Here is a 24,806-nt window from a genome sequence, read left to right as displayed (position 1 = left end):
TTCCCTGGAGATCCTCTTCTTCTGTCAGGTGCTGCTGCTGCTTCACCTACTGGCAGGAATTCTGGGAGGCCAAGAAACTCCACAGCCAGACTACTCCTGCTGCTCCCACTTCAGATTCTCTGTCTTGGGTCATCACTTTACCAACCACTGAGAGTGTGGAAGGAGAGGGATCTTCACTCTCCCAATCCAGAACGAGTGAGAGGAGAAGTATTCCTCTCATGCTTACTCATTAGCCCATGTATTAAATGGTAGGTATTACATGAACACATCTCACAGATACATGGAGCTGCCATACCTTCAGGCATCGTTCATATATTAAATGGATTCAGAATGTTCACTGTGTTATAACATGTTTTTTTACAAGAACTTTCTTGTACTTCAGAGTAGCAGCCGTGTTAGTCTGTATTCACAAAAAGAAAAGGAGTACTTGTGGCACCTTAGAGACTAACAAATTTATTTGAGCATAAGCTTTCGTGAGCATCCGATGAAGTGATCTGTAGCTCACGAAAGCTTATGCTCAAATAAATTTGTTAGTCTCTAAGGTGCCACAAGTACTCCTTTTCTTTTCTTGTACTTAAAGCTCAGCCTGCATATTATATAATATGTAATCTTTTGATATACTTATTGTCAACAGCTTTTATCGTTTTGTTCTGGAGCCAGAACTGACCTCTGGGGCCAATAACCGCTTTCCTTCTGGACCTGTGGCAAAGTTCCTAGAGATGCCAGAAACACTACTTTTGACTCTAAACATGATCATTCCTGAAAGCTGGTTGGTTGAAGCAGTAAACAGTTCTTATGATCTCGATAACATTCATTTACAGGATGTAAGTAGTAATTTCTGAACACCTCTGAAAACTATAACTGGATCATATAAGCAGAAACCAGTAATAATTTTGCATAAATGCTTAATATTTCAGTGAATTATTTTGTTAATCTTCCTTTTAAATCCCATTTTCTCCCGTCAGAACCTCTCAGCAGCCTTCTTTTCTTTATAAAATAAACAAAACGCTAAGAATTAAGCAATAAATTATACAAAAATAGCAAATTATTAGTGTATAATTACAGTACAGGCAATTACTTTTATATGTTGAAACAATAGTATATTTATGAAAGTGCACATCTTCTTGAGTTAGGATTAAAACAGTGAAGTAGGCATTCCATATGTTAGCCTTTCCTTTCCTTTTTTTGAGTATTTAATTTTAGCTTCATCATCTGACCATAACTGGGTTTTGAATTTTCCAATCTATTCACGATCTTCTATGTTTTGTTCTTTGTTCTCATTATTGTGTACTATTGCAGGGTTTGAGTTTTATCAGTTTCACAAATGGATTATAAGGTATTTTCATATATCCCACATTAACAGAGACTGTTTAATTCACACACTCTCTCCTACCAACTTTCCAATTGCACTGTTCCATGAAATCACTGCTTTAATCTCTATTATCTGTAGAGTTTAGTAATGCACATGCATAATATTTAATTTGTTTCTCATTTCCTTTCAACTTGGCTTGAAACTTGAGGTGTTGAGTATGCATTTGTAAACATGTTGGGAAGAGTAACATCTACTGCAGTTTATATTGTCCAGCAGTATTCACCACAATTTTTTTTCAAAATAAACTGTAGATTCTTCTTCAAGTGATGTTCCTGTGGGTGCTCCACTTTAGATGATCGTGCACCTCTCCACTTGTAATCAGAGATGTGTGGTAGCAGTGCCCAGTTGGGTTGCACATGCGCGGTCCCATCTCACGCCGCTTCAGGTAGTTTATCTGGTGCTGTGTGACCAGCACTCCCTCCCTCTGCGGCCCTGTTCCTTTTCTACTGCCTTTGGCTACGAGTTGGAACATTTAGCTGCGCCTCAGAGCTTACTTAGCATAGAATAACTCCAGTTAGTTCTAGATTTATTAATAGTCAACCCTTTTTGTTTGTTTATCCCTGTCTATTCTTAAAAAAAATTGTTTTTTCCTGATTAGAAATAGGTTTTTATTGAACCGTGGGGGAACGAAATTCTCTCCGCAGGGGCATGCCTGGTTCCCTGGGCTTCAAACACTGCCTCACCTGTAGTATGTCAATACCAGCGTCAGACAGAGACTCTGTGTGTCCACTGCCTAGGCGAGACACACGTTCATCAAAAGTGTTCGCACTGTCATAAGTTAAAAGCCAGGACCAGGAAAGCCAGGGGCTAACAACTGAAATAACTCTTAATGGAGAAGTCCCTCAGGCACCGGCGTCTGAGCCAGAAGCAAGGACCCCCTCGGGACAGAAGTCACCTATGGCAGCCTCTGATAGAGGCTCTTCTTCTAAGGCTCAGACAGCAGACCATCCAGCTGTAAAGGTGGCTAAAAAGCATCCTGTGGCTTCACCGACTTGGGAAACGGCCAAGAAAAGATGTTCCCCATACTGGCATTCTCAGTCAATGCTGACCACACCGTCAGTCTCTACAACTGAGGTAGTAGCACCCTTCGGTACCATGAGAGCTAAGGATTCTAAACGAGCCAGGTCTGACCCAGGCAGTAAGGGGAAAATGAAACCCCATGCCTTGGCACTGCCGGAGCCGACCAGACACCCGACACCAAGCAGCTCCCTAGAACTGCAAGAAGGCTGCCACCTACTAGCGATATACTGCAACTGACGCACACTCCTGCACCAATATCGACCTCACAATCAGCGTCACCAATCACCGCTGTGACCTCAGTGGCACAGGCAATAGTGAGTCAATTTTTGCTACAAAAGGTTTTGGCTGTCTCCTCAATGCCTAAATCACCTGTCTTTGGCACCGACATCACCTCGGCTTGATCAGTTCCGAGTCACCTTTCCACTCCACCTCGCTGAGCTCCCTCTCTTTCGAGTAACGAGGATGATAATGATGACAGGGAGATTTATTCCTCCACCTCTCTTCTCCCATTGACAATCTGGCTGGGCATGCCCCATCACACATAGGTTATCGTACTGAGGCCAAAGAACCCTAATGGTACAGGTATCCATGGATAACACCTATGCTACCTCCGCCACAGTGGCTGTATTGGACCCCACAGATGACACATCCCTCTTACCACTGCAAACCTCCCAGCCAGCCTAGGGAGAGTACAAATCAATCACCATTGCTGTCGGTACTGGGACTGTCTCAGTCTCCTGAGGATGTACCTGCAGAACAGAAAGAACCCTCTGACCAGAAAGTTGGACCTACCATCCACTTCTCTTCATCTTCTCCTGATGACATTATCATGCCCCTCCTCCTAATGTTGGGGACAACTTTAAACAATTTTAAGACCTCTATAGGAGGGTCACAAGTTCCTTGGACATCTCCCTAGAAGAACTCCAAGAAGCACAACACAAGCTTCTCCACTGCAGACATTGACTTCATCTGAAATCGCACTACCCATGAATGATGGAATCATGGAACCTGTTAGGTTGATTTGGCAGACCTCTGAAATGATTCCATCAAATTGTCAGAGGTCTGACAGAAAATACTATGTGCCATCAAAGGGCATAGACTTCTGTCATTAATATAAAGGGAAGGGTCATCACCTTTCTGTATACAGTGCTATAAAATCCCTCCTGGCCAGAGGCAAAACCCTTTCACCTGTGAAGGGTAAGAAGCTAAGGTAACCTCGCTGGCACCTGACCCAAAATGACCAATGAGGGGACAAGATACTTTCAAATCTGGAGGGGGGGAAAGTTTTTTGTCTGTCTGTGTGATACCTTTGCCGGGAACAGATCAAGGACGCAAGCCCTTCAACTCCTATAAAGTTAGTAAGTAATCTAGCTAGAAAATGCATTAGGTTTTTTTTGTTTTGGCTTGTAAATTTGCTGTGCTGGAGGAAATGTGTATTCCTGTTCTTGTGTCTTTTTTGTAACTTAAGGTTTTGCATAGAGGGATTCTCTATGTTTTGAATCTGACTGCCTGTAAGATTATCTTCTATTCTGATCTTACAGAGTAGTTCTCTTATCTTTTTTTTGTTCTTCTAATAAAGTTCTGATTTTTAAGAATCTGATTGCGTTTTTTGGGTCTTAAAAATCCAAGGGGTTTGTGCTCATCTTTTTTTATTCTCAAGCCTCCCAAGGGAAGGAGGTGTACGGGCTTGGGGGGATATTGTGGGGAAATAGGAACTCCAGGTGGTCCTTTCCCTGTTCTTTGTCTAAAACACTTGGTGGTGGCAGCATTTTACCTAAACCAAGGGCAAGGACTTTGTGCCTCGGGGAAGTTTTAACCTAAGCTGATAGAAATAAGCTTAGGGGGTCTTTCATGCGAGTCCCCCACATCTGTATCCTAGAGTTCAGAGTGGGGAAGGAACCCTGACAACTTCCTCTTTTCCCACTCCACACCGAATTCTTTGGTTGTGGATGTGGTCCACAAATAGGGCAGACAACCATTCTCCGAAAATACGTCATATGACAAGGACTGGAAGAGGCTTGACCTCTTTGGCCATATAAGGCTTATTCTTTGGTGACTCTCCATCTTCGAATCGCCAATAATGAAGCTTGCAAATACTTGCAAAATACGACCACATGAATTATGTAAAGTTAGCAGATTTTATTGAATTTCTCCCACAGAAGAAAAAAACTGTTCAGATCACTCACCTCTGAGGGACAACTGATTGCCAGACACGGCAGCATGCTCTACAGCTACTGCAATAGTAATGAGGAGAGCTTCTTGGTTGTATCTCTCTGGCATTCCCAGAAAAGTGTAATAGACTGTTCAAGATCTTCCGTTTGATGGATCCAAACTCTTCGTGGCCAAAACTGATGAATCTCTACTCACTCTCAAAGACAACACTGGAGGTCCTGGATATTTATACCCCTAGGAACAAGAGAAGACAGCAAATATTACAACCCACAAAGATTCTGATCTACACCCTATACATAACCAAATAGGCAATACGAACCTCAGAGACATAAACATAGGCCTTCAAGGAGACGACAGCCTCCAGTTCAAGCTGCTATGTCCCACCAACCATCCTCCAGACAGCAAATTTGATGTATTGGTCGAGGGCCCGAGAACGCCACATCTTTCAACGCTGGAACCCATTTCCATCTCTCTGACATTTTCAGACCATCTTATCCTATTTTACCCAGTTGGGCACTCCACCACAAAAGAGACTGGTATTGGAGATAATCAAAATAGGATATCCATTTACTTTCATCCCCCCTACCTACTCTCCCTCCCTGTCCATCTTCAGGGGACCCCCTCACAAACATCTACTGTGACAAGAGGTAGCCCATCTCATAAATCTAGGAGCAGTAGAACTGGTACCCACAAAATAGAGAGTGAAGGGGTTCTACTCACTTTACTTTCTCATGCAGAAAAAAACAGGAGGATGGAGACCCATTCTCGATCTCCAACATCTCAACGAGTTCGTAAAAGCACAATACTTCAAGATGGTCAAACTAACCACCGTAATCCCAGTATTAGAAAGGGGGAACTGGTTCTCAGCCTACAACCTCCAAGGTGCATATTTTCATATAACCATCTGTCCCTCGCATTGGCGGTTTCTCTGATAAGCAATAAAACAGGGCCATTTGCAATATAAGGTCCTACCTTTTGGCCTATCCACTGCTCCTCGAGTTTTTTTTGAAGGTCCTTGCTGTTGTGCTGCCTGCCTACGCAGAAAAGGAATTGTGATATTTCTGTACTTAAACGATTGTCTGCTGAAAACACTGACACAACAAACGGCGCTAGAGTCCACAGAACAGACACTTGCACTCTTTAGGAGGTTAGGCCACCAAATAAATACACAAAAATCTACACTGACACCAGTACAAAAAATAGAGTTCATTGGAGCCTACCTCAATTATCCTGAGGCGACGGCCTCTCTTCCATGACGATACCTCTCCTTAACCAACCTGATTTTCATGGTATGAATCGGTTCACAAGTCACTGCCAGGATGTTCCTGCAACTACTAGGCTCTATGGCCTCCACAAAGTATGTTGTCAGGCATGGAAGACTCCATATGTGGTGCCTACAAACCTGACTCCTCTCAGCTTACGTCCCACGAGTGCTTTGCAATATCAGTCAAGCTAAAGGACTCCTTGCTCTGCGGGACACAACCAGACATCATCTGTGAAGGCGTATGAGACAATGGCAATGGTGCATCAGATGCAATATCCACCTTACAGCACAATACCTACCTGACTGCCAGAACATCACAGCAAATATATAAAGCAGGAATTTCTCCCAGGACTCCGAGTAGGAATTGGACACGCACGTGCTCCGAAACGTTTGCAAGCATTGGAGATTCTCAACAATAGACCTGCTCTCAATGACACAATGTACCAAATATCCACAGTTCTGCTCCAGGGCAAGACTTGGTCACCACTCTCTGGGCGACGCCTCCCTTGTGAAGTAGAGCGCTCCTCTCTTATATGTGTTTCCCACCCACCCCTCTCCTGGATTCGGTGATCTACAAGATCAGCCAGGACAACCCCAGGTTAATTCTAATAGCCCCCACGTAGCCTCGCCAAACCTGGTATCCTTACTTTCTCCAGCTATTGGTATGTGAACCATGTATGCTATCGCTTCTGCCTCATCTTCTGTCCCAGGACGCTGGTCACATTCTTCATCCAGATCTGCAAAGACTCTATCTCAAAGCTTGGCTACTCCATGGCTCAAGGGATCTGAAATAACATGTTCAAATGAAGTACAAAACATTTTGCTACATAGCCACAGAACAACCACCCATTCCATCTACCTGCGCAAATGGAAACAATTTGATGCAGAGAGCCAACAAAAACAAATTGCAGCAATCTCAGCCCCTTTACTCCTAATACTGGACTACTTATTACAACTTAAAAAATCGGGCCTTTTCATGAGCTTGATTAGGGTGCATCTCACCACTATCATAGTATTTCACCACGAAGTAGACAAATTACCCATATTCATTCACCAAAAGTTTCCTCCAAGCCCTCAACAGCCTCTGCCCTGAAGCGAGAAACCCTACACCATCATAGGACCCCAACCTAGTCCTTCGAATCCTCACCAGCCCTCCATTTGAATCCAGAGCAACATGTTCTTTATGTCATCTTTCTATGAAAGTAGCATTCTTTGTGGTGATTTACATCTGCCAGACAGGTGGGAGAATTGGGCATGCTCATGGCAGACCCAGCATACACAATCTTTTTCAAAGATAAAGTTTTCCTGAGGCCACATCCTAAGTTTTTGCCTAAAGTCACCTCATCATTTCACCTCAATCAACCTATCTACCTACCAACATTTTACCCCAAACCCTACAAGGATCAATGGCAGTCCAGACTACATACCCTGGATGTATGCATGGCAATAGCCTTTTACATAGATCAGCAGTTCTCAAACTGTGGGTCGGGACCAGAGTTGGCATTAGACATGCTGGGGCTGAAGTCTGAGCTCCCACCCCTGTAGTGGGGCTCACGTTACAGGCCCTCCATCTGGGGCTGAAGCCCTTGGGCTTCTGCTTTGGCCCCCATATGGGGCAGTGAGGCTCAGGAAGACTCAGGCTTCAGTCCCTCCTCCTGGGGTCACGTGGTAATTTTTCTTGTCAGAAGAGGATCACGATGCAATGAAGTTTGAGAACTCCTGACATACATGGAACAAAATCATTTTGTAAATCTCCAAAACTGTTTGTCTCAATCACCAAACAATCCAAAGGGAATGCCATATCCAAACAGAGGCTATCCAAATAGATTTTGGATTGCATCAAACTGTGCTATCATCAACATGACCGGCAACCACCTGAGGGGATTCGATTCCACCAGAGCCTTATTGGCCTCCATAGCGTTCCTTAGTAATGTTCCCGTTACAGAAATCTGTAAGGCTGCAACCTGGGCCTCACCCCATACATTTAGTCAACTTTATGCATTAGAACAACATGCAACCTCCAATGCCCTGTTAGGACTCACTGTACTCTCATCTGCTACGACTTGAACTCCTAAGCCCACTTCTTCCACTGCAGGACACTGCTCTGAAGTCACCTAAAGTGGAGCACCCACAGGGACATCACTTGATGAAGAAGAAAAAGAAGTTACTCACCTTGTGCAGTAACATAGGCTCTTTGAGATGTGTGTCCCTGTGGGTGCTCCCTCCTCCCCTCTACTTCAGATTTTCACACTAAGGCTCTGCAGTAGAGAAGGAACAGAGGGGTGGTTGATCTCAGAGTGCCAGATAACCACCTGAAACAGCGTGAGATGGGGACCACACATGTGTGACCCAACCGGGCACTGCTACCATAAATCTCCAATTATGAGTGCAAGGGCACTCGAACATCTAAAGTGGAGCACCCACAGGGACACACATCTTGAAGAACCTATGTTACTGCACAAGGTAAGTAACTTGCTCATAGGGAAAATATTTTCCATTTGTTACTATGTTTGGTGCTTTTGGATTGAAATACAATAGAATACAAAAATTGATTGTGACAACCCATTTTAAATCATCATATTGGAATGATGACTTCTTAGATCATAAAACAGAATTTTCAAAGTCACTGGTACAAAGAAGCAAAATTTCTGTCTTGCAAGGATTGGGTTCCACTTAGCATTTTAATGGAAAGGCAGGTCAGTCAGGTTATAATTCATTTTAATTAACTCTTGTACTCCACAGGATATGAAACTCTCTCCTTTAATAGCTTTAACGGAAAAAAACCTATGACTTAATCTTATTGTAACCAAATGCCTGTGAGAAAGATAGGTTATAAAACACATATTAGTTGACTAATTTAATTAACCAGTTACCTCGTATACTTTTGTCATTGTTCTATGGATTTGTGTTCCTTAGTTAAAGTACAGACTAGAGAATTAATAGAAATATGAAGTTTTTATTAGCCAACATAACTTTTAGGGAAGTAAGAAATTTTTTGGGTAGTGCCCTTATGGCTGCTCCAATGTAGGTGTACGTGTGTCCCTGCGCTTCTGATCGGAGGTCTCTCGTAGCACTGTCTGTTCGTCCCGTAGTGTTCTCCCCTCCTCATGCTCTGCCTCGAGACTAGTTAGAACTGCGTGGGCAAACCACCTTCAATACTTTCTCAACCACCTTTGCTAGAGATGGAGCAATTAGCAATCCATTCATGGATACTTGACTCTTCAGAAATTCATTCTTAACTATTTTGTGTTTTTCTTCTCAGTCTCAGATTTATTTTGTTTTTTCTCTTCCCTCTGTTAAAAAAAAAAAAAAAAAAAGATACGTTTTTGCTTTACCCTCATTTTTCCCTTATACAGTAAGGGGTATGTCCAGTTCACCCAGGTTTAAGTGGTGATTCTCCAGCAAGGAGTCCATCCCGGTAATGGACAGGCATTCACACTGTGTCCATTGCCTGAGGGTGGGCCACATTCCACAGAAGTGTACTTTCTGTCAGCATCTAAAACCAGATCCCAAATACACCAGGAACTGAAACTAAAGCCGCTCCTCATGGAGGGAGCTCGTCAGTCTGAAACTGACTTGCACCCAGAGTCTCCCAGGCAACGTGTGTCTTTCTGCAGCCTTCCACTCCAAGGCCAGTGAACCAAGGAATAAATACTCGGACTCCCCACATAAAGCTTCCAAAAAGAGATCTTTGAGCCCCCATAGTGAGCCCAGAATCAGCCAGAGGAGGTCCCCAGCACATTTTGTGTCATTGGTACCAATAGCACCAAAGGCATCTGTCAAGGTTCCTTCCCCACTCTGAACTCTAGAGTACAGATGTGGGGATCTGCATGAAAGACCCCCTAAGCTTATTCTTACCAGCTTAGGTTAAAACTTCGCCAAGGCACAAATGACTTTCTTGCCTTGGGAACCAGCTTAGGTTAGAAACCTGGTACACTGCCACCACCAAGTGATTTAAATAAAGAACAGGAAAAGAGACCATTTGGAGACATCTTCCCCCAAAATATCCCCCCAAGCCCTACACCCCCTTTCCTGGTGAAGGCTTGCTAATATCTTCACCAATTGGTACAGGTGAACACAGACCCAAACCCTTGGATTTTAAGAACAATGAAAAATCAATCAGGTTCTTAAAAGACTAATTTTATTTAAAGAAAAGATAAAAGAATCACCTCTGTAAAATCTGGATGGTAAATACTTAACAGGGTAATCAGATTCAAAGCATAGAGAATCCCTCTAGGCAAAACCTTAAGTTACATAAAGACACAAAAACAGGAACACACATTCCCTCCAACGCAGCGAATTTCACAAGCCCAAAAAACCAAAAGAAAAGCTAACGCATTTTCTAGCTAGATTACTTACTAACTTTACAGTAGCTGGAAGGCTTGCGTCCTTGATCTGTTCCTGGCAAAGGTATCACATCGACAGACAAAACCCTTTGTCCCTCCCTCCAGATTTGAAAGTATCTTGTCCCCTCATTGGTCATTTTGGGTCAGGTGCCAGCGAGGTTACCTTAGCTTCTTACCCTTCACAGGTGAAAGTGTCTTGCCTCTGGCCAGGAGGGATTTTATAGCACTGTATACAGAAAGGTGGTTACCCTTCCCTTTATATTTATGACAGCATCTAAGTACAGTACCCACAGATCATGTGGGTCCAGTGCAACAGATACCGCTGGTACACCTAAGGACACTATGGGCACAGGCATCAAAGCAGTGGTACAACCCGTCAGGGACAGGATTTGAGACTGTGCCGCCTCCTGGAAGACAGCATCAGTACGGATGCCCTCAGTACCAATGACTGTAAGGCAACAGTCATCAGACTGCTCAGTGCCACTGTCATCTCCTAGCTCGGTACCGCCAGCTCAATATTGGTAACCACTGACAGTACCAATTACTGGGGCACTGGGCACTGGTGGAATTTAAATTCTCTATAAACTTCAGGGTATCTGAGGTACCAGAGTCTCTTCTAATTGGTACTGGGCACATCTTGTGCCCAGAAATCACCACCGGCACTGAGCAGTGCACCTCCGGTCTCCGTATCGGCTCCACAATTTTCCAGTGGAGAGTTGGATAGTGATAAGGAGGAGGGGCTCTCCCATCACTCTGACTATGCTTCCTACCACTACCAACCCAGGTCTACCCTTGGTCTGGACCTCAACCCTCATGGTATGACCAACTATGATCTCAGCAAGGCATTCTCCCAGAGCCACCATCTCTAGAGCTTCAGAACCTCCTGAGGAGACTAGAGGAGGAGGTTACACCACATACTAATGTGACATACTATACCTTGAGGGTGCACCCTGTAACCCCCATATTTATCATTTGTATATAATTGTGATATTGCATACAAAGCATGCATAGTAAGGAATCATGGGAAAGGCTATGATCTGCTTAAACCCACTGTTCCATATATATATTTAAAAAATGGAATATATATGGAATATAATGGAATATAATGCATATGAAGTTATGAGAATTGTGTTATATGGTGGTCACTAAAATATGCTATGGGTTTGGGAAGCGCCCAGATACTAGCTCTCCAGAGACAATGGCAAGGGAAGTAACCAATGCCCAGGTGGGTGCTGAACAGACATCACCGGCCATTGTCCAGCAATGAGAGCTACAATGCAATGACTCACTTGTACAAGGCCACACCAGGGGAATTGCTCATATTTGCCTGGTGACTCAGCAATGCCCACCAGCGATGCCTGGACTTGTGTTCTCCAATCACATGGGCTAAGGGTATAAAACAGAACACTGTGGCCCCATGTTTGGCCTTTTCTCCTCCCCTCAACCTATGCTCCAAGCAACAAGGACACTTGGAAGATTGGAGACTCCAACAGAGGAGACTGGCCCAGGTTTCAAGGGTGAAACCTGTGTAATATGAACTGCAGTATTCAGTGGGATGAGAAAAACTGCTTAATCTAGATGTTGCCCAGTCTAATAAGGTAGAAAGTTTAGACCGTGCTTATATTTTATTTTGGTAGCCACTCTGACTTTTTGCCTATCACTTATAACCACTTAAAATCTGTTTTGTTGTCAATAAACTTGTTTTGCTGTTTATCTTTACCAGTGAGTTTGCCTGAAGTGTTTGGTAAATCTGCTGAGGTTTACAAAAGCTGGTGTATATCCACTTTCCATTGATGAAGTGGTGAGCCAACTAATAAACTTGCACTGTTCGTCTTGAGCAGTGCAAGACAGCATATTCCTGAGTTACAAGGCTGGGAGTTGGGGGGATTCAGCTGGTGCCTTTCTCTGTGTGATTCATGAATGGCTCTGGGAGAATTCATGCAATCTAGCTGGGTGTGGGGCTCCATGTGCAGTTGTGCTGAGTGATAGCACCTGGAGGGGTTTGCTGCTTGTCACTAGCAAAGCATTGTGAGAGACAGCCCAGGCTGGAGAGTTAAGTGAGCACAGCAGTCCCACAGTCCCAGGCTGCACCCCAGGGATCCCATCACCACTAAAATCCTCTTCCTCCTCTCCAGACAAGGCAGTAATGCCCCCTGCACTGTCTATGGCAGACAATTTTAAACTCTTCCAAGACTTGACTAAGAGGGTGGTAGATACCATCAAGTACCTCTCAAGGAAGTAAAAGACACCACAAGCTACTGGTTATTTTACATACATCCTCCACCTCCAGGATAACCCTCCCTATCAATGAGGTGCTGTTGGACCCAGCTAAGCCTATATATGTCCAACGCCAGCATCAGCCACACCAACATGCAGTCGGACCAATAAGCAGTATTATGTACCTCCCAGGGATACGGAATTTCTTTTTTCCCACCCTCCGCCTAATTCCATTATGATAGGTGCAGTGAACTCCCATGCTTGGCAACATCATTCCAAGTCCACCCTTTATGACAGAGATTGGAAGTGCCTTGACTTATTTGGATGAAAGACCGACTCTTCTGCTACTTTGCGATTCAGAATTGCAAACTACCAGGACTTAACAGCAGAGTATGACTACATGAACTATACCAAACTTAACACCTTTTGACCATCTCCTGGAATCACAACGGGAGCAATTTTGAGCCATTATCAATGAAGGGTAGCGAGTGGCCAAAACAGTGCTCCAGACAGTGCTTAAAAGGTACAGTACCAAAAGTAAAATCCCTGCAAGCTGTGTGAAAACTTTTTAAAGACACCATAATAGAGACTCAACTTAAATGTATACCCCAATTTAAAAAACATAATAAGAAAACCAAAAAAGAGCCACCGTGGTTAAACAACAAAGTAAAAGAAGCAGTGAGAGGCAAAAAGACATCCTTTAAAAGGTGGAAGATAAATCCTAATGAGGAAAATAGAAAAGAGCATAAACTCTGGCAAACGAAGTGTAGAAATATAATTAGAAAGACCAAAAAAGAATTTGAAAAACAGCTAGCCAAAGACTCCAAAAGTAATAGCAAAAATCTTTTTTAATACATCAGAAGCAGAAATCCGGCTAAACAACCAATGGGGCCACTGGATGATCGAGATGCTAAAGGCGCACTCAAAGAAGGCACTAAGGCCATTTCGGAGAAACTAAATGAATTCTTTGCATCAGTCTTCCTTGTTGAGGATGCTCGGGAGAGTCCCAAACCTGAGCCATTCTCCTGAGTGACAGATCTGAGGAATTGTCCCAAATTGAGGTGTCATGAGAAGAGGTTTTGAAACAAATTGATAAACTAAACAGTAATAAGTCTGCAGCACCTGATGGTATTCACCCAAGAGTTCTGAAGGAACTCAAATGTGAAACTGCAGGACTACTAACTGTCATCTGTAACATATCATTTAAATCAGCTTCTGTACCAAATGACTGGAGGATAGTTAATGTGACACCAATTTTTAAAAAGGGCTCCAGAGGTAACCCTGGCAACTACAGTCCAGCAAGCCTCACTTCAGTACCGGGCAAATTGGTTGAAACTATCGTAAAGAACAAAATTGCAAGACATGTAGATGAACATAATTTGTTGGGAAATAGTCAACATGGTTTTTGTAAAGAAAAATCATACCTCATGGATTGGTAACTGGTTAAAAATAGGAAACAAAGGGTAGGAATAAATGGTCAGTTTTCAGAATGGAGAGAGGTAAATAGTGGTGTCCCCCAGAGATCTGTACTGGGCCAGTCCGATTTAACATATTCAGAAACTATCTGGAAAAAGGGGTAAACAGTGAGGTGGCAAAATTTGCAGATGATACAAAACTACTCAAGATAGTTAAGTCCCAGGCAGACTGTGAAGAGCTACAAAAGGATCTCACAAAACTGGGTGACTGGGCAACAAAATGGCAGATGAAATTTAATGTTGATAAATGCAAAATAATGCACATTGGAAAACATAATCCTAAATACATATACAATGATGGGGTCTAAATTAGATGTTACCACTATAGAAAGAGATCTTGAAGTTAATGTGAATATTTCTCTGAAATCATCCACTCAATGTGCAGCAGCAGTCAAAAAAGTGAACAGAATGTTGGGAATCATCAAGAAAGGGATAGATAATAAGACCGAAAATATCATATTGCCTCTATATAAATCCATGGTATGCCCACATCTTGAATACTGCATGCAGATGTGGTCACCTCATCTCAAAAAAGATATATTGGAATTGGAAAATGTTCAGAAAAGGGTAACAAAAATTATTAGGGGTATAGAACGGCTTCCATATGAGGAGAGATTAATAAGACTGGGGCTTTTCAGCTTGGAAAAGAAGTGATTAAGGGGGGATATGATAGAGGTCTATAAAATCATGAGTGGTATAAAGGAAGTAAATAAGGAAGTGTTATTTACTCCTTCTCATAATACAAGAACAACAGGCCACCAAATTAAATTAATAGGTAGCAGGTTTAAAACAAACACAAGAAAGTATTTTTTCATGCATGCACTGTCAACCTCTGGAACTCCTTGCCAGAGGGTGTTGTGAAGGCCAATACAATAATGTGGTTCAAAAGGGGGCTAGATAGGTTCATGGAAGATAGGTCCATCAATGACTATTAGCCAAGATGGGCAGGAATGGTGTCCCTAGCCTCTGTTTGCCAGAAGCTGGAATTGGGTGACAGGGCATGGATCACTTGATAACCTGTTTGTTTATTCCCTTTGGGGCACCTGCCATTGGCCACTGTCAGAGGACAGGATACTGGGCTTGATGGACCTTTGGTCTGACCCAGTACAGCCGTTCTTATGTTCTTACATGTAGACACGATTGAGATAAAGGTGTGGGAAGGAAAGACTCTCTCTTCCCTAAAGGCAATTCACATAAAAGGGGAGCTGAACCAAAAGGTAGACTGACTCAGCCATCACAATGTCCATAACTCAGAATGATGCCTAAACCAGGAAGTCTTCATCCTACATTTGGTGTCCCTTCAGTCAACCTGTTTGCCAATTGCAAGGATGCAAAGTGGCTGAAATACTTCACCAGAGAAACAGACCTCAGGTTTACGGGGACGGCTGCTCCATCACACAGATGGTGTCAAGCCTGCTATACACGTTTCCACCCTTCCCTCTCATAGGGAAAGTGATCCAAAAACATGGCAAGAAGATACATGGGTAATAGTGCTAATTCGTATGGCCAAGGAGACCTTGGCTCTCGGACCTGATAGAACTAAAGCTGAAACCACCACTGCAGCTACTGGGAAGGCCAGACATCCTTTTACCAAAGACCATTCCTCCATCCAGACCCAGACTGTCTTCGTCTGACAGCCTGACTGTTGAAAAGGAACTGCTAACTACGCTTAGCTTATCTTTCAAAGTGATAGGGATTCAGCTCTCTTCTAGGACAGCTTCCATCCTGAAAGCCTCCATCTGGACCAAACTCAGTCTTTGGTGTCAAAAGCTCAAAGAAAACCCAAGAGATCCTTGGAATCTAGTTATGCTGGACTTCCTTCAACAAGGAGTGGATAAGAGAGTTCAGCCAAGCATGCCAGGTATCAACCCTCAGTAGTATACTGTTTGCAGGATTCTTGGGCTCCCTAGCTGAGAACTGTCATGTAACCAAGTTCCTCAGAACCATTAGACTGGCCAGACCACTGGTGAGATCAATCTTCCATGGGTGCTGAAAGCCCTAACTATGCATCCCTTTGAATCTCTAGTATCTCTATCACCGTTTTACCTCTCCATCGAAACCTGTTTCCAGTCACTATCCCATCCACCAAACAAGATTCAGAAGTGGCAGCCTTATCTACACAGAAATCTTACTATGTGTTCCATGATGACAAGGGGGTTCTAAGAACTCCAGAAACAAATTCTGCTTTCTGTGGCTTGCAGGAAGTTGTCCTCCCTTCATTCTGTCCAAAGCCACAGAAACCAACTGAGAAGCTATGGCACACCTGGGATGTCAGATGAGCACTAAAACTTGTTATCAGGCGTACAGGATTCACAAGGAGATAAAGCTCTCTGTTTCCTTTCAGCCAAGGTGTCAGGGCCTTAGAGTGTCCAATCTATGCTTGGCCAGATAGATCAGACTGTGTATCATTGAGAGACACAAGACATCCAGCGTGTCTGTTCCACAAGGAATCAAAGCATATTCTACAAGATCCATGTCAACATCTTGGGCTGAAAGAGCATGTGCTTCTACTTCACAGATCTTCAGCGAAGCGACATGGTCGTTGGTTAACAGATACGATGAAATGGACTTTCTGCTTTCCACAGAGGCCTCGTTTGGTATGAGGCTGCTGCAGGCAGTTGTCCAATTATAACCTTGCTGTTTGAGCAATTCTGAAAGAGGTTGGTTTTTTTCCTTCCTCCTCTTATTGGACGTTCTCCTGTCCCTCCTTACTCCTATTCAATGCTTGCTACTTCCCATACCTGGCAGAATTGTGGGAGATTCTGGAATACAGAATGGAACTTTTCTTACCTGATCATTTCCTTTCTCCTAGCAAAAAGAAAAGGAGTACTTGTGGCACCTTAGAGACTAACAAATTTATTAGAGCATAAGCTTTCGTGAGCTACAGCTCACTTCATCGGAAGCATTTGGTGGAAAAAAAGTACTCCTTTTCTTTTTGCGAATACAGACTAACATGGCTGCTACTCTGAAACCTTTCTCCTAGCAGTGTCTCCCAGAGTTCTACCCACTCTAGATGGTTCTCCATCTGAGAGTCAACATTTTATTTGGATAGTTACCACATAAGCAAGGACTTAGTGTATATAATTAATTGGTTGGCATTGTTACTAATTATGTTCTACAAGTTTTTACACAGCTTTGGAATGAATCATCCAGCAGCCAGCCAGAGCAGGGTTTGTGGCTAGCACAGGATGTGCTATAGCTTTGAACTGCCTACCAAAACTGCAGTCAGCAAGGGAATAGCCCATAGGTAGCAGAATTGTGGAGGATGCTGCTAGCAGAAAAGAAATTATTGGGTAAGAAATTTTGCATTAAAAAAAATAAAATAAAGATGGTTAGATGATAGGATAAACAATGTCAAAAATTGAACTCAACATGGGATGTTACGATTTTCAAGAGATGAGAAGTCAGTTCAATTAATTCATGGTCTTAACAAAAGTTTGTTACAAAGGCAAACTTTTATCCTAGTTCTGTACTAGTCTGGGCCAGTGATTTTGGTACCAGCCTAGAGTTATAGATGCTTAAATATAGATCATCATTTATTTCTGATCACACTTAAATACCAATCAAATTATATGACTATTTATGTCACTTTTTGAACTAAACAGTTCTGAGGTAGAATTTTGAAATTTAGACAAGTTATTTATTACACATTAAATTCACATTATAATTTGCACGTAATAATGCTGAAGTTATTCTAATTTCTCTGGAATTTCACAGTGCCATAAACTTTTATGCTACTTTAAGCAAAGGTTCAGATAGTGATAAAATCTTACAAGCCAATTCAAAGTTTCATCCTCTTTTTGCCTAAGAAGCCATTAGTTCTCTTGCCCACAAAATCTGTCTGGTTTTTAAGCTGAATTCTTTGAAACTCTCAAGTTTTCTTGGAGTAACTATTACTGTAAAGAAGCAGTTTCCTACTACAAACAGTACTAAGTTTAGTTAGGGTTATGAATTTCCCCAGTCTCAATGCTCTCATTTACTTACTGATTTAGTGTAATGTCTAGACAATTAAGAGTACGCCTATGCAGCAAATGCCACTCCAGTACAAGCCCACTGGGGACCCTGGATTCCTACTTGAAGTTGCTGGCCCACACTGAAGTCAATGCCACCATGACTTCACAGCCATTGTTAGCTGCACTATTTAGATTCAAGTTAGTGCAAGTATGCCTACCCTGCATTACAAGCACACCTTTATTTGCTGTGTAGGCATTCCCTGTAACTAAACTTGTTACTAAACACATCATACATTTTAGTCCAGGGGTCTCAGAGTCCTGGCCCACGGACCATCTGCGGCCCGAGAACCTCCCCACTGCGGCCTGTGGAGGAGAGAGGCAGGCAGACATGGTGCCAGCAATGTTTGTTGCAGGCACTGCTCCCCGCAGCTCCTATTGTCTAGGGGAGAGGGACAGAGATATCATCATTAGTTGCTGGGCAGAGTCACTTTTTTCCACAATGAATATAAACAAGTCAAAATACTGAACACAACTACCTGATGCCCACCTTGCTGCAATCCTGCAGGTTTCAACTGCTCAGTCACTGAGGCTGAACATCAACAAACTGACAGAACTGAAGCATTGCCAGGTTTCTGGGAAACACTCAAAACTCTCTGGCAGGTGAAGAATTGTATAAAGTTGTATGACAGTTTTATTATTTCTAAGAAATTTGAAATAAAAAATACGCTATAAATGTTTTCTTTTCTGAACACCATCTTCAGTGTCATTATCAGTCCGCTGGGAGGATTTGAGGACTGGCACTGGCCCTAAGGTAAATTGAGTTTGAGACGCCTGTTTTAGTCATTTGGAGAGGTTTAACTCAGGTACGTACTTTCTGAGAAGTATTTAGCTTAACAAAACCAAGTCATATATTGGGTAAACAACACATCAGTTTTTAAATTAGAAAGAGTCTTTGCATAAAGTCTCTGCACTCCTTACTGGTTTTGTTTTTGTTTAGTAGTTCATCAAGCAGCAGTTTAGTCATTTGAGTTGTTTGGTAGGCTCATCACCAATAGCATTCAACATTTAACAAAATACTACAAAACTGCTGTACATACCAAGTGTGCCAGTACTTGATTATTCCCTACACCTCAGTGATATAAGGTTAGTAGGATTGGTTCATATGCAAAAGTCTGTGTGAACTGCCAGTGATACAGTTAATCAGGTTTTATGGTCTTAAAACATTTTGTTTGGTTCACCTTAAAGATTTACACTTCACATTGGATTCTCCATGTACCATTTGAAAGTATCAACTTCTTTAATACAAAATAAATACCTTGTGTTTATATACCTTTGCTAAAGATTATTTATATATTGATCTTATTGATCACATTTCTATTTAAAATGGCTATTCGTAGTATTTTGTGGTCAGGATGTACCATAGAACCTCAGGAATTGAGGTTGTTTGTAACTCTGAAATGTTCATAACTCTGATCAAAACATTATGCCTGTTCTTTCAAAAGTTTATGACTGAACATTGATTTAATACAGCTTTGAAACTATACTATTCAGAAGAAAAGTGCTACTTTCCCTTTATTTTTTAATAGTTTACATTTAACACAATACTGTACTGGGGTATTCGCGTGTGTGTGTGTGTGTGTGTGTGGTCACTGCTGCTGCCTGATTGTGTACTTCCGGTTCCAAATGAGGTGTGTGGTTGACTGGCCAGTTTGTAACTCTGGTGTTTGTAATTCTGAGGTTCTACTGTCTAGGCCAGGGGTCAGTCACTTTTAGAAGTAGTGTGCTGAGTCTTCCTTTATGCATTTTAATTTAAGGTTTCGCATGCCAATAATACATTTTAACATTTTTTAGAAGGTCTCTCTCTATAAGTCTATATATTATATAACTATTGTCGTATGTAAACAAGATTTTCAAAATGTTTAAGAAGCTTCATTTAAAATTAAATTTAAAATGCTGATGTTATACTGCCAGCCTGCTCAGCCCGCTGCCGGCCTGGGGTTCCATTCACCTAGGCCAGCAGCGGGCTCAGCAGGGCCTGCGGCCTGGACCCCGGCTGGCAAGGGGCCGGCCGCCAGAACCCCGGACCAGCAGCGGGCTGAGTGGCTCAGCCTGCTGCCGGTCTGTGGGTCCGTTCGCCGGCTCCTGCCAGCCAGGGTCCCAACTTCCGGCCCTGCTCAGCCTGCTGCTGGTCTGGGATCCCGGCTCTGTCCACAAAGAGTAGGTACCTATCTTCTCCCTGGTTCTAGCCGTTCTCTTCCTCTCTCTGCACTGAGATGAGGGTGGGAGTGCGCTGAGAACAAGGCTGGGGGTGAAGGAGCAGACTGAAAGTTGGGGTGCAGGGTCTGGCCAGGAGCTAGCATGAGGGAGGGGGCTCAGGGTTGGGGCAGGAGGTTTGGGTGTGGAGCGCTTACCTAGGCAGTTCCCATTTGGTGCGAGGGGTGCAGGTGGGAATGTGGCGGGGAGGTGGGGGTGTGCAGGAGCTCCCGTTTGGTGCTCAGGATGGGGGTGGGGATGTGTGGAGTGCAAGAGTCAGGGCATGGAGTATGGGGGGGTTGGGTATGTGTGGGAGGTGCAGGAGTCAGGGCAGGGAGCTGGGGGTGTGTGAGCAGGGTGCAGGAGTCAGGGCAGGGGGCTGGGTATGTGTGGGGGTGTTGGAGTCAGGGCTGGGGTTGTGGTGTGGTGTGGTGCAGGGCTCAGGGCACGGGGCTGGGGTGTGTGGGGGATGCAGGGGTCAGGGCAGAGGGCTGGGTGTGTATGAGGAGGGTTTAGGGGTCAGGGCAGAGGGCTGCAGGTGTGTGAGGATCAGGGCAGAGGGCTGGGGGTGTGGGCTGTGGTCGTGGGAGTGCTCCCTCTCCTGAGCGGCTCATGGCAGGGGGCTGGAGGGGATATGCCAGTTCCACCCCCTTCCCCAAGTTCCCTGGAGCAGAGAGCGCGCTGCTGCTTTGCTTTTCCCTCTCCCCGTCCATAGCAAGGGCTATCAGCTGATCGGCTGCAGGGAGGGAGAGAAGAAGGGGCAGGAACCCAGCACACTGGGGGAAGAGGGGGGGAGGGGGAAGTTTGGCTGCCCTGCAAGGAGAGAGCGGGGGACAGAGAAGAGCGGGCCGGGGCGGGCAGGATTTTTAATTGCACGCTGCTGTCTGCCGAGGTCAGCAGCGTGCCATTAAAAATTGGCTCGGTGCCATCTTTGGCACGCGTGCAAAGGTTGCCGACCCCTGGTCTAGGCAATGAAATTTCCTAAAACTGAAGGGCCTATTACAGAATGCCTTTCTTAAATCTTAACTGATACCTTTTTTAAAAAATGTATCTAATAAAATTGTACCTCATAATACTACATCAAATAGTATAGATTCATCTGCTATATGTCCATTACTATTGTATAGTCATAAAACACACAAAATAAAGGGAAAGTAAAAGAGGTTGTTATGGTTATTTTTTCTTTATGTTGCCCTAGTGTCTAAGATCTTTAGTCATGGACCATGACCTCATTATGCTATGTCAGGGGCGGGCAAACTTTTTGGCCTGAGGGCCGCATTGGGTTTCGAAAATTGTATGGAGGGCTGGTTAGGGAAGGTGGTCATGGCCCAGCCCCCACCTCCTATTACCCCCCCGGGACTCCTGCCCCATCCAACCCCCCCGTTCACTGACTGCCCCCCCAGGACCCCTGCCTCATCCAATCATCCCTTCTCCCTGTCCCCTGACCACCCCTGGAACCCCTGCCCCTGACTGCCCCCCGCCGCACCATCCAACCCTCCCCTCCTTCCTAACTGCCACCCCAGAACCCCTGCCCCCATTCAAATCCCTGTTCCCACCCTGACTCCTATCCACACCCCCGCCCTCTGACCACCACCCCAAACTCCCCTGCCCCCTTACTGCGCTGCCTGGAGCACCGGTGGCTGGCAGTCACGCTGCCCGGCTGGAGCCAGGCCATGCCACCGCCACCATGCAGCACAGAGCACTGGGTCAGGCTGGGCTCTGCAGCTGCACTGCCCCAGGAGCTCGCCGCTCCGCTGCCCAGAGCATTGCGTCCGCAGCGAGGTGAGGCTGCGGGGGAGGGGGGACAACCTCCCAAGCCAGGAGCTCAGGGGCCAGGCAAGAGGGTCCCGTAGGCCAGATGTGCCCCGCAGACCGTAGTTTGCCCACCTCTGTGCTATGTGCTGAATGAACACAGAACAAAAAGACAGACTCTGCCTTGAAGAATTTACAGTTTAAGCGGATAAGATAAACACAGGGTGAGGAAAAGGGTACAACACACAAACAGAGAGAGCAATGTAATGGTGACAAACTTCATGTTAGTTCCATTATCTCTCTCTCTGTTTGTTTTAGAGTAGCAGCCATGTTAGTCTGTATTAGCAAAAAGAAAAGGAGTATTTGTGGCACCTTAGAGACTAACAAATTTATTAGAGCATAAGCCTTCGTGAGCTACAGCTGCATCCGATGAAGTGAGCTGTAGCTCATGAAAGCTTATGCTCTGATAAATTTGTTAGTCTCTAAGGTGCCACTAGTACTCCTTTTCTTTCTGTTTGTTTTGTTTTTCATTAAGAGTGGCTAAGCTAAAGGAAGGGATACTGAAGGAAAGAGCCAGAAGGAGTGATGCTGAGGTGAAGAATCTGTGAAGGAAGGAGGAATGGGAGGGTTGGAGCAAACAACCAATCTTATAAAGGCTGAGAAAGTCCAATCAAAACTGTAAAAAGCTCTCCAGAGGATCAAAAGTCTCTGCATTGGCTGCTTCTGCCCTAACTGGCTGGACTCTGTGGCTGGCTCCTCTTTGCAGTTTTCTCACAGAGTGGAAAGGTGGGGGAAAATGTTACTACACAACTTAGCAAGAGTTTGTGTTAGCTGTGGTAGTTATTTAACCTGTGTGAAACACAGAAACAGCATCAGGAATTTGACGTGTTTAAAGACTTAGACCTAAATTATATCAAGAATCCTGATCTGTGTGTGAATATACATGGCATTATGGTTATTAATAAACTCCCTATTTTCTGTATTGTCACTACATGCCTCACTGATCAGTATAAACGAGGGCAAATGTATTGGCACCAGTAGAAGCTATCCAAAGGAAAAGAAATGTAGCTGAGTCAAACTGTATCACATATTTTAAATAGATAAACAACATACCATTAATATATAGATACCTTGAACATTTCGTTTTTGTTTCTCAATACTAAATTGTCAGCGCAGAAATTACACAGGTTCTTATTCAGTTGAAAGAGCTTTTTTCCTTGTTAGACATTCTTTTGGCTTCAGTTTAAATAATTGTTTTAATCCTGAATTTTTACACTCATTACAACATTACATGAAAATGTTGAAAATGGAGGACTAGATGGTTCTGGGAATTAATAAATGGATATGAAGCTTTTCACCTGTGAGTTATGGATGCCAATCTCATTTAGCTTGGAAATGACCAAAAGTTAGAACTATCTGATGATGGCTGTTTGGCTCATGCAACGTGAGTAAGTGATGTCATTCCATTTCTTAGCAGATAGGTATCCACATCTCTAAAATCACCTTGCCAGTCAGCACTGTTGTTGACAATAGGACACAGAGACCAAAGATTGAGTGTACATGGGAAACAAAATATTTTCTCAATCCTAAAGTTGAACCCTTCATTTAATTTGAGGGAGCTTGACTTCAGTGATTCAGTGGTTCCAACTTTGCTTAGTACAGTGAACTGTACATTCACATGGTGAAAAGCATTGCTGTATATTATCTGTAAAATGTTTCTAAATAAAGTTTTATTTATATATATATACACACACACACACACGCTTAATACATGCTCATGCTCTCTCTCTCTCTCTCACACACACATATACATATACACACACACCCCCGTTCCTTTTAGGTCCAACTGTCTTACCAATCTTTACTATATCTGTTTGATGAATGAATAAAGGACTTGGTCTGCATCAGCTTTCACAATCACTAAATTCACCCAAAATGTTAAAAAGAAAGAATTAAATCCACTATTCATACAGAAGGTATATTATGAAAAACCAAAATTTCCATCATTGTAATGTGCTCCTTTGTTATGAGAAATCAAAATACCAGATGTTCTAATGATAAAAATGTTAATTTCCACAGGTAGAAGGAATTGTTACAGCAGAGTATGAACTGGAATATCTATTACTTGAAGGACATTGCTTTGATATGACCACTGGACAACCTCCTCGGGGATTACAGTTCACTCTAGGCATGAAGAATAATTCTGTTATGTTTGACACCACTGTGATGGCCAATCTGGTTGGTATTGACTAAGGAAAAGGTTGTGTTTTTTTTTTTAATGTTAGTTCTCCTTCATGAAATTTCTTCAAAATACCCATTCTTCGAGTATTCTTTTCTAACAAGCAAAATCTGGACTGCTAAAAGTAGTTAGTATACTTCAGAGTTTTATGCTTTGATGTATACACAGAATAACACAGAGATGATGTCTATAAAGCGCGACACGCAGATCTTGCTCTCTCAGCTCATTTTCTTTGGATTGGAATACTGAGGTCTCACCAGAATTAGCGTTTGTTGTTCTATTTATATTTAGGGGAAGCACAATTAGTAATTTCATATTTGCGTCTTGTTAAATACATTGTTTTGAAGTAAAATTTTCAAAAGTTCCTAAATCCCATTTTTAAAAAAGGACCTAAGCACTTAAGAGCCTAAGTCTCCTAGGAATCATATGTTGTCTTCTATAATCATACCAGACTTAGGCTCCTAAGTGTTCAGGTAATTTTTTTAATGGGACTTAGGTACTTTTGAAAATTTTACCCTTTGTTCTTTATCGCTCTCATGGGCAGTATGAGCCAGTGAGCATGACAACATGCTCTTATGATGTTCTTCTGAGAAATGCTCCAGAAGCAGCTCAGTTGCACAGTGACCATAAAGAGGTGAGTCCTGGTGAGAAAGTATGTGCAGTGAAATAAGTATAGATGAAGAGCTTTTGCAAAATGTAACCCCAGGCCAGCAGAGTACAGAAAGACCAAGATATGACTGGTG

At 43.4% G+C, this 24,806-nt stretch overlaps 1 protein-coding gene across 2 annotated transcripts in view; it reads left to right on the top strand.

Moving 5' to 3' along the window:
- Positions 1 to 24,806, top strand: part of UGGT2 (UDP-glucose glycoprotein glucosyltransferase 2) — a 312,930-nt gene that overhangs the window by 213,259 nt on the left and 74,865 nt on the right. For both annotated transcript variants that reach the window (XM_038387171.2, XM_043504676.1), the window contains 2 exons: positions 635 to 824; positions 23,904 to 24,062. In XM_038387171.2, the coding sequence (XP_038243099.1) occupies positions 635 to 824; positions 23,904 to 24,062 (349 nt within the window). The remainder of the gene's footprint in view (positions 1 to 634; positions 825 to 23,903; positions 24,063 to 24,806) is intronic.

Source organism: Dermochelys coriacea, chromosome 1 (assembly GCF_009764565.3).
Source record: "Dermochelys coriacea isolate rDerCor1 chromosome 1, rDerCor1.pri.v4, whole genome shotgun sequence".
NCBI classification, from domain to species: domain Eukaryota; kingdom Metazoa; phylum Chordata; order Testudines; family Dermochelyidae; genus Dermochelys; species Dermochelys coriacea.
This window is presented reverse-complemented; position numbering and strand designations above follow the sequence as displayed.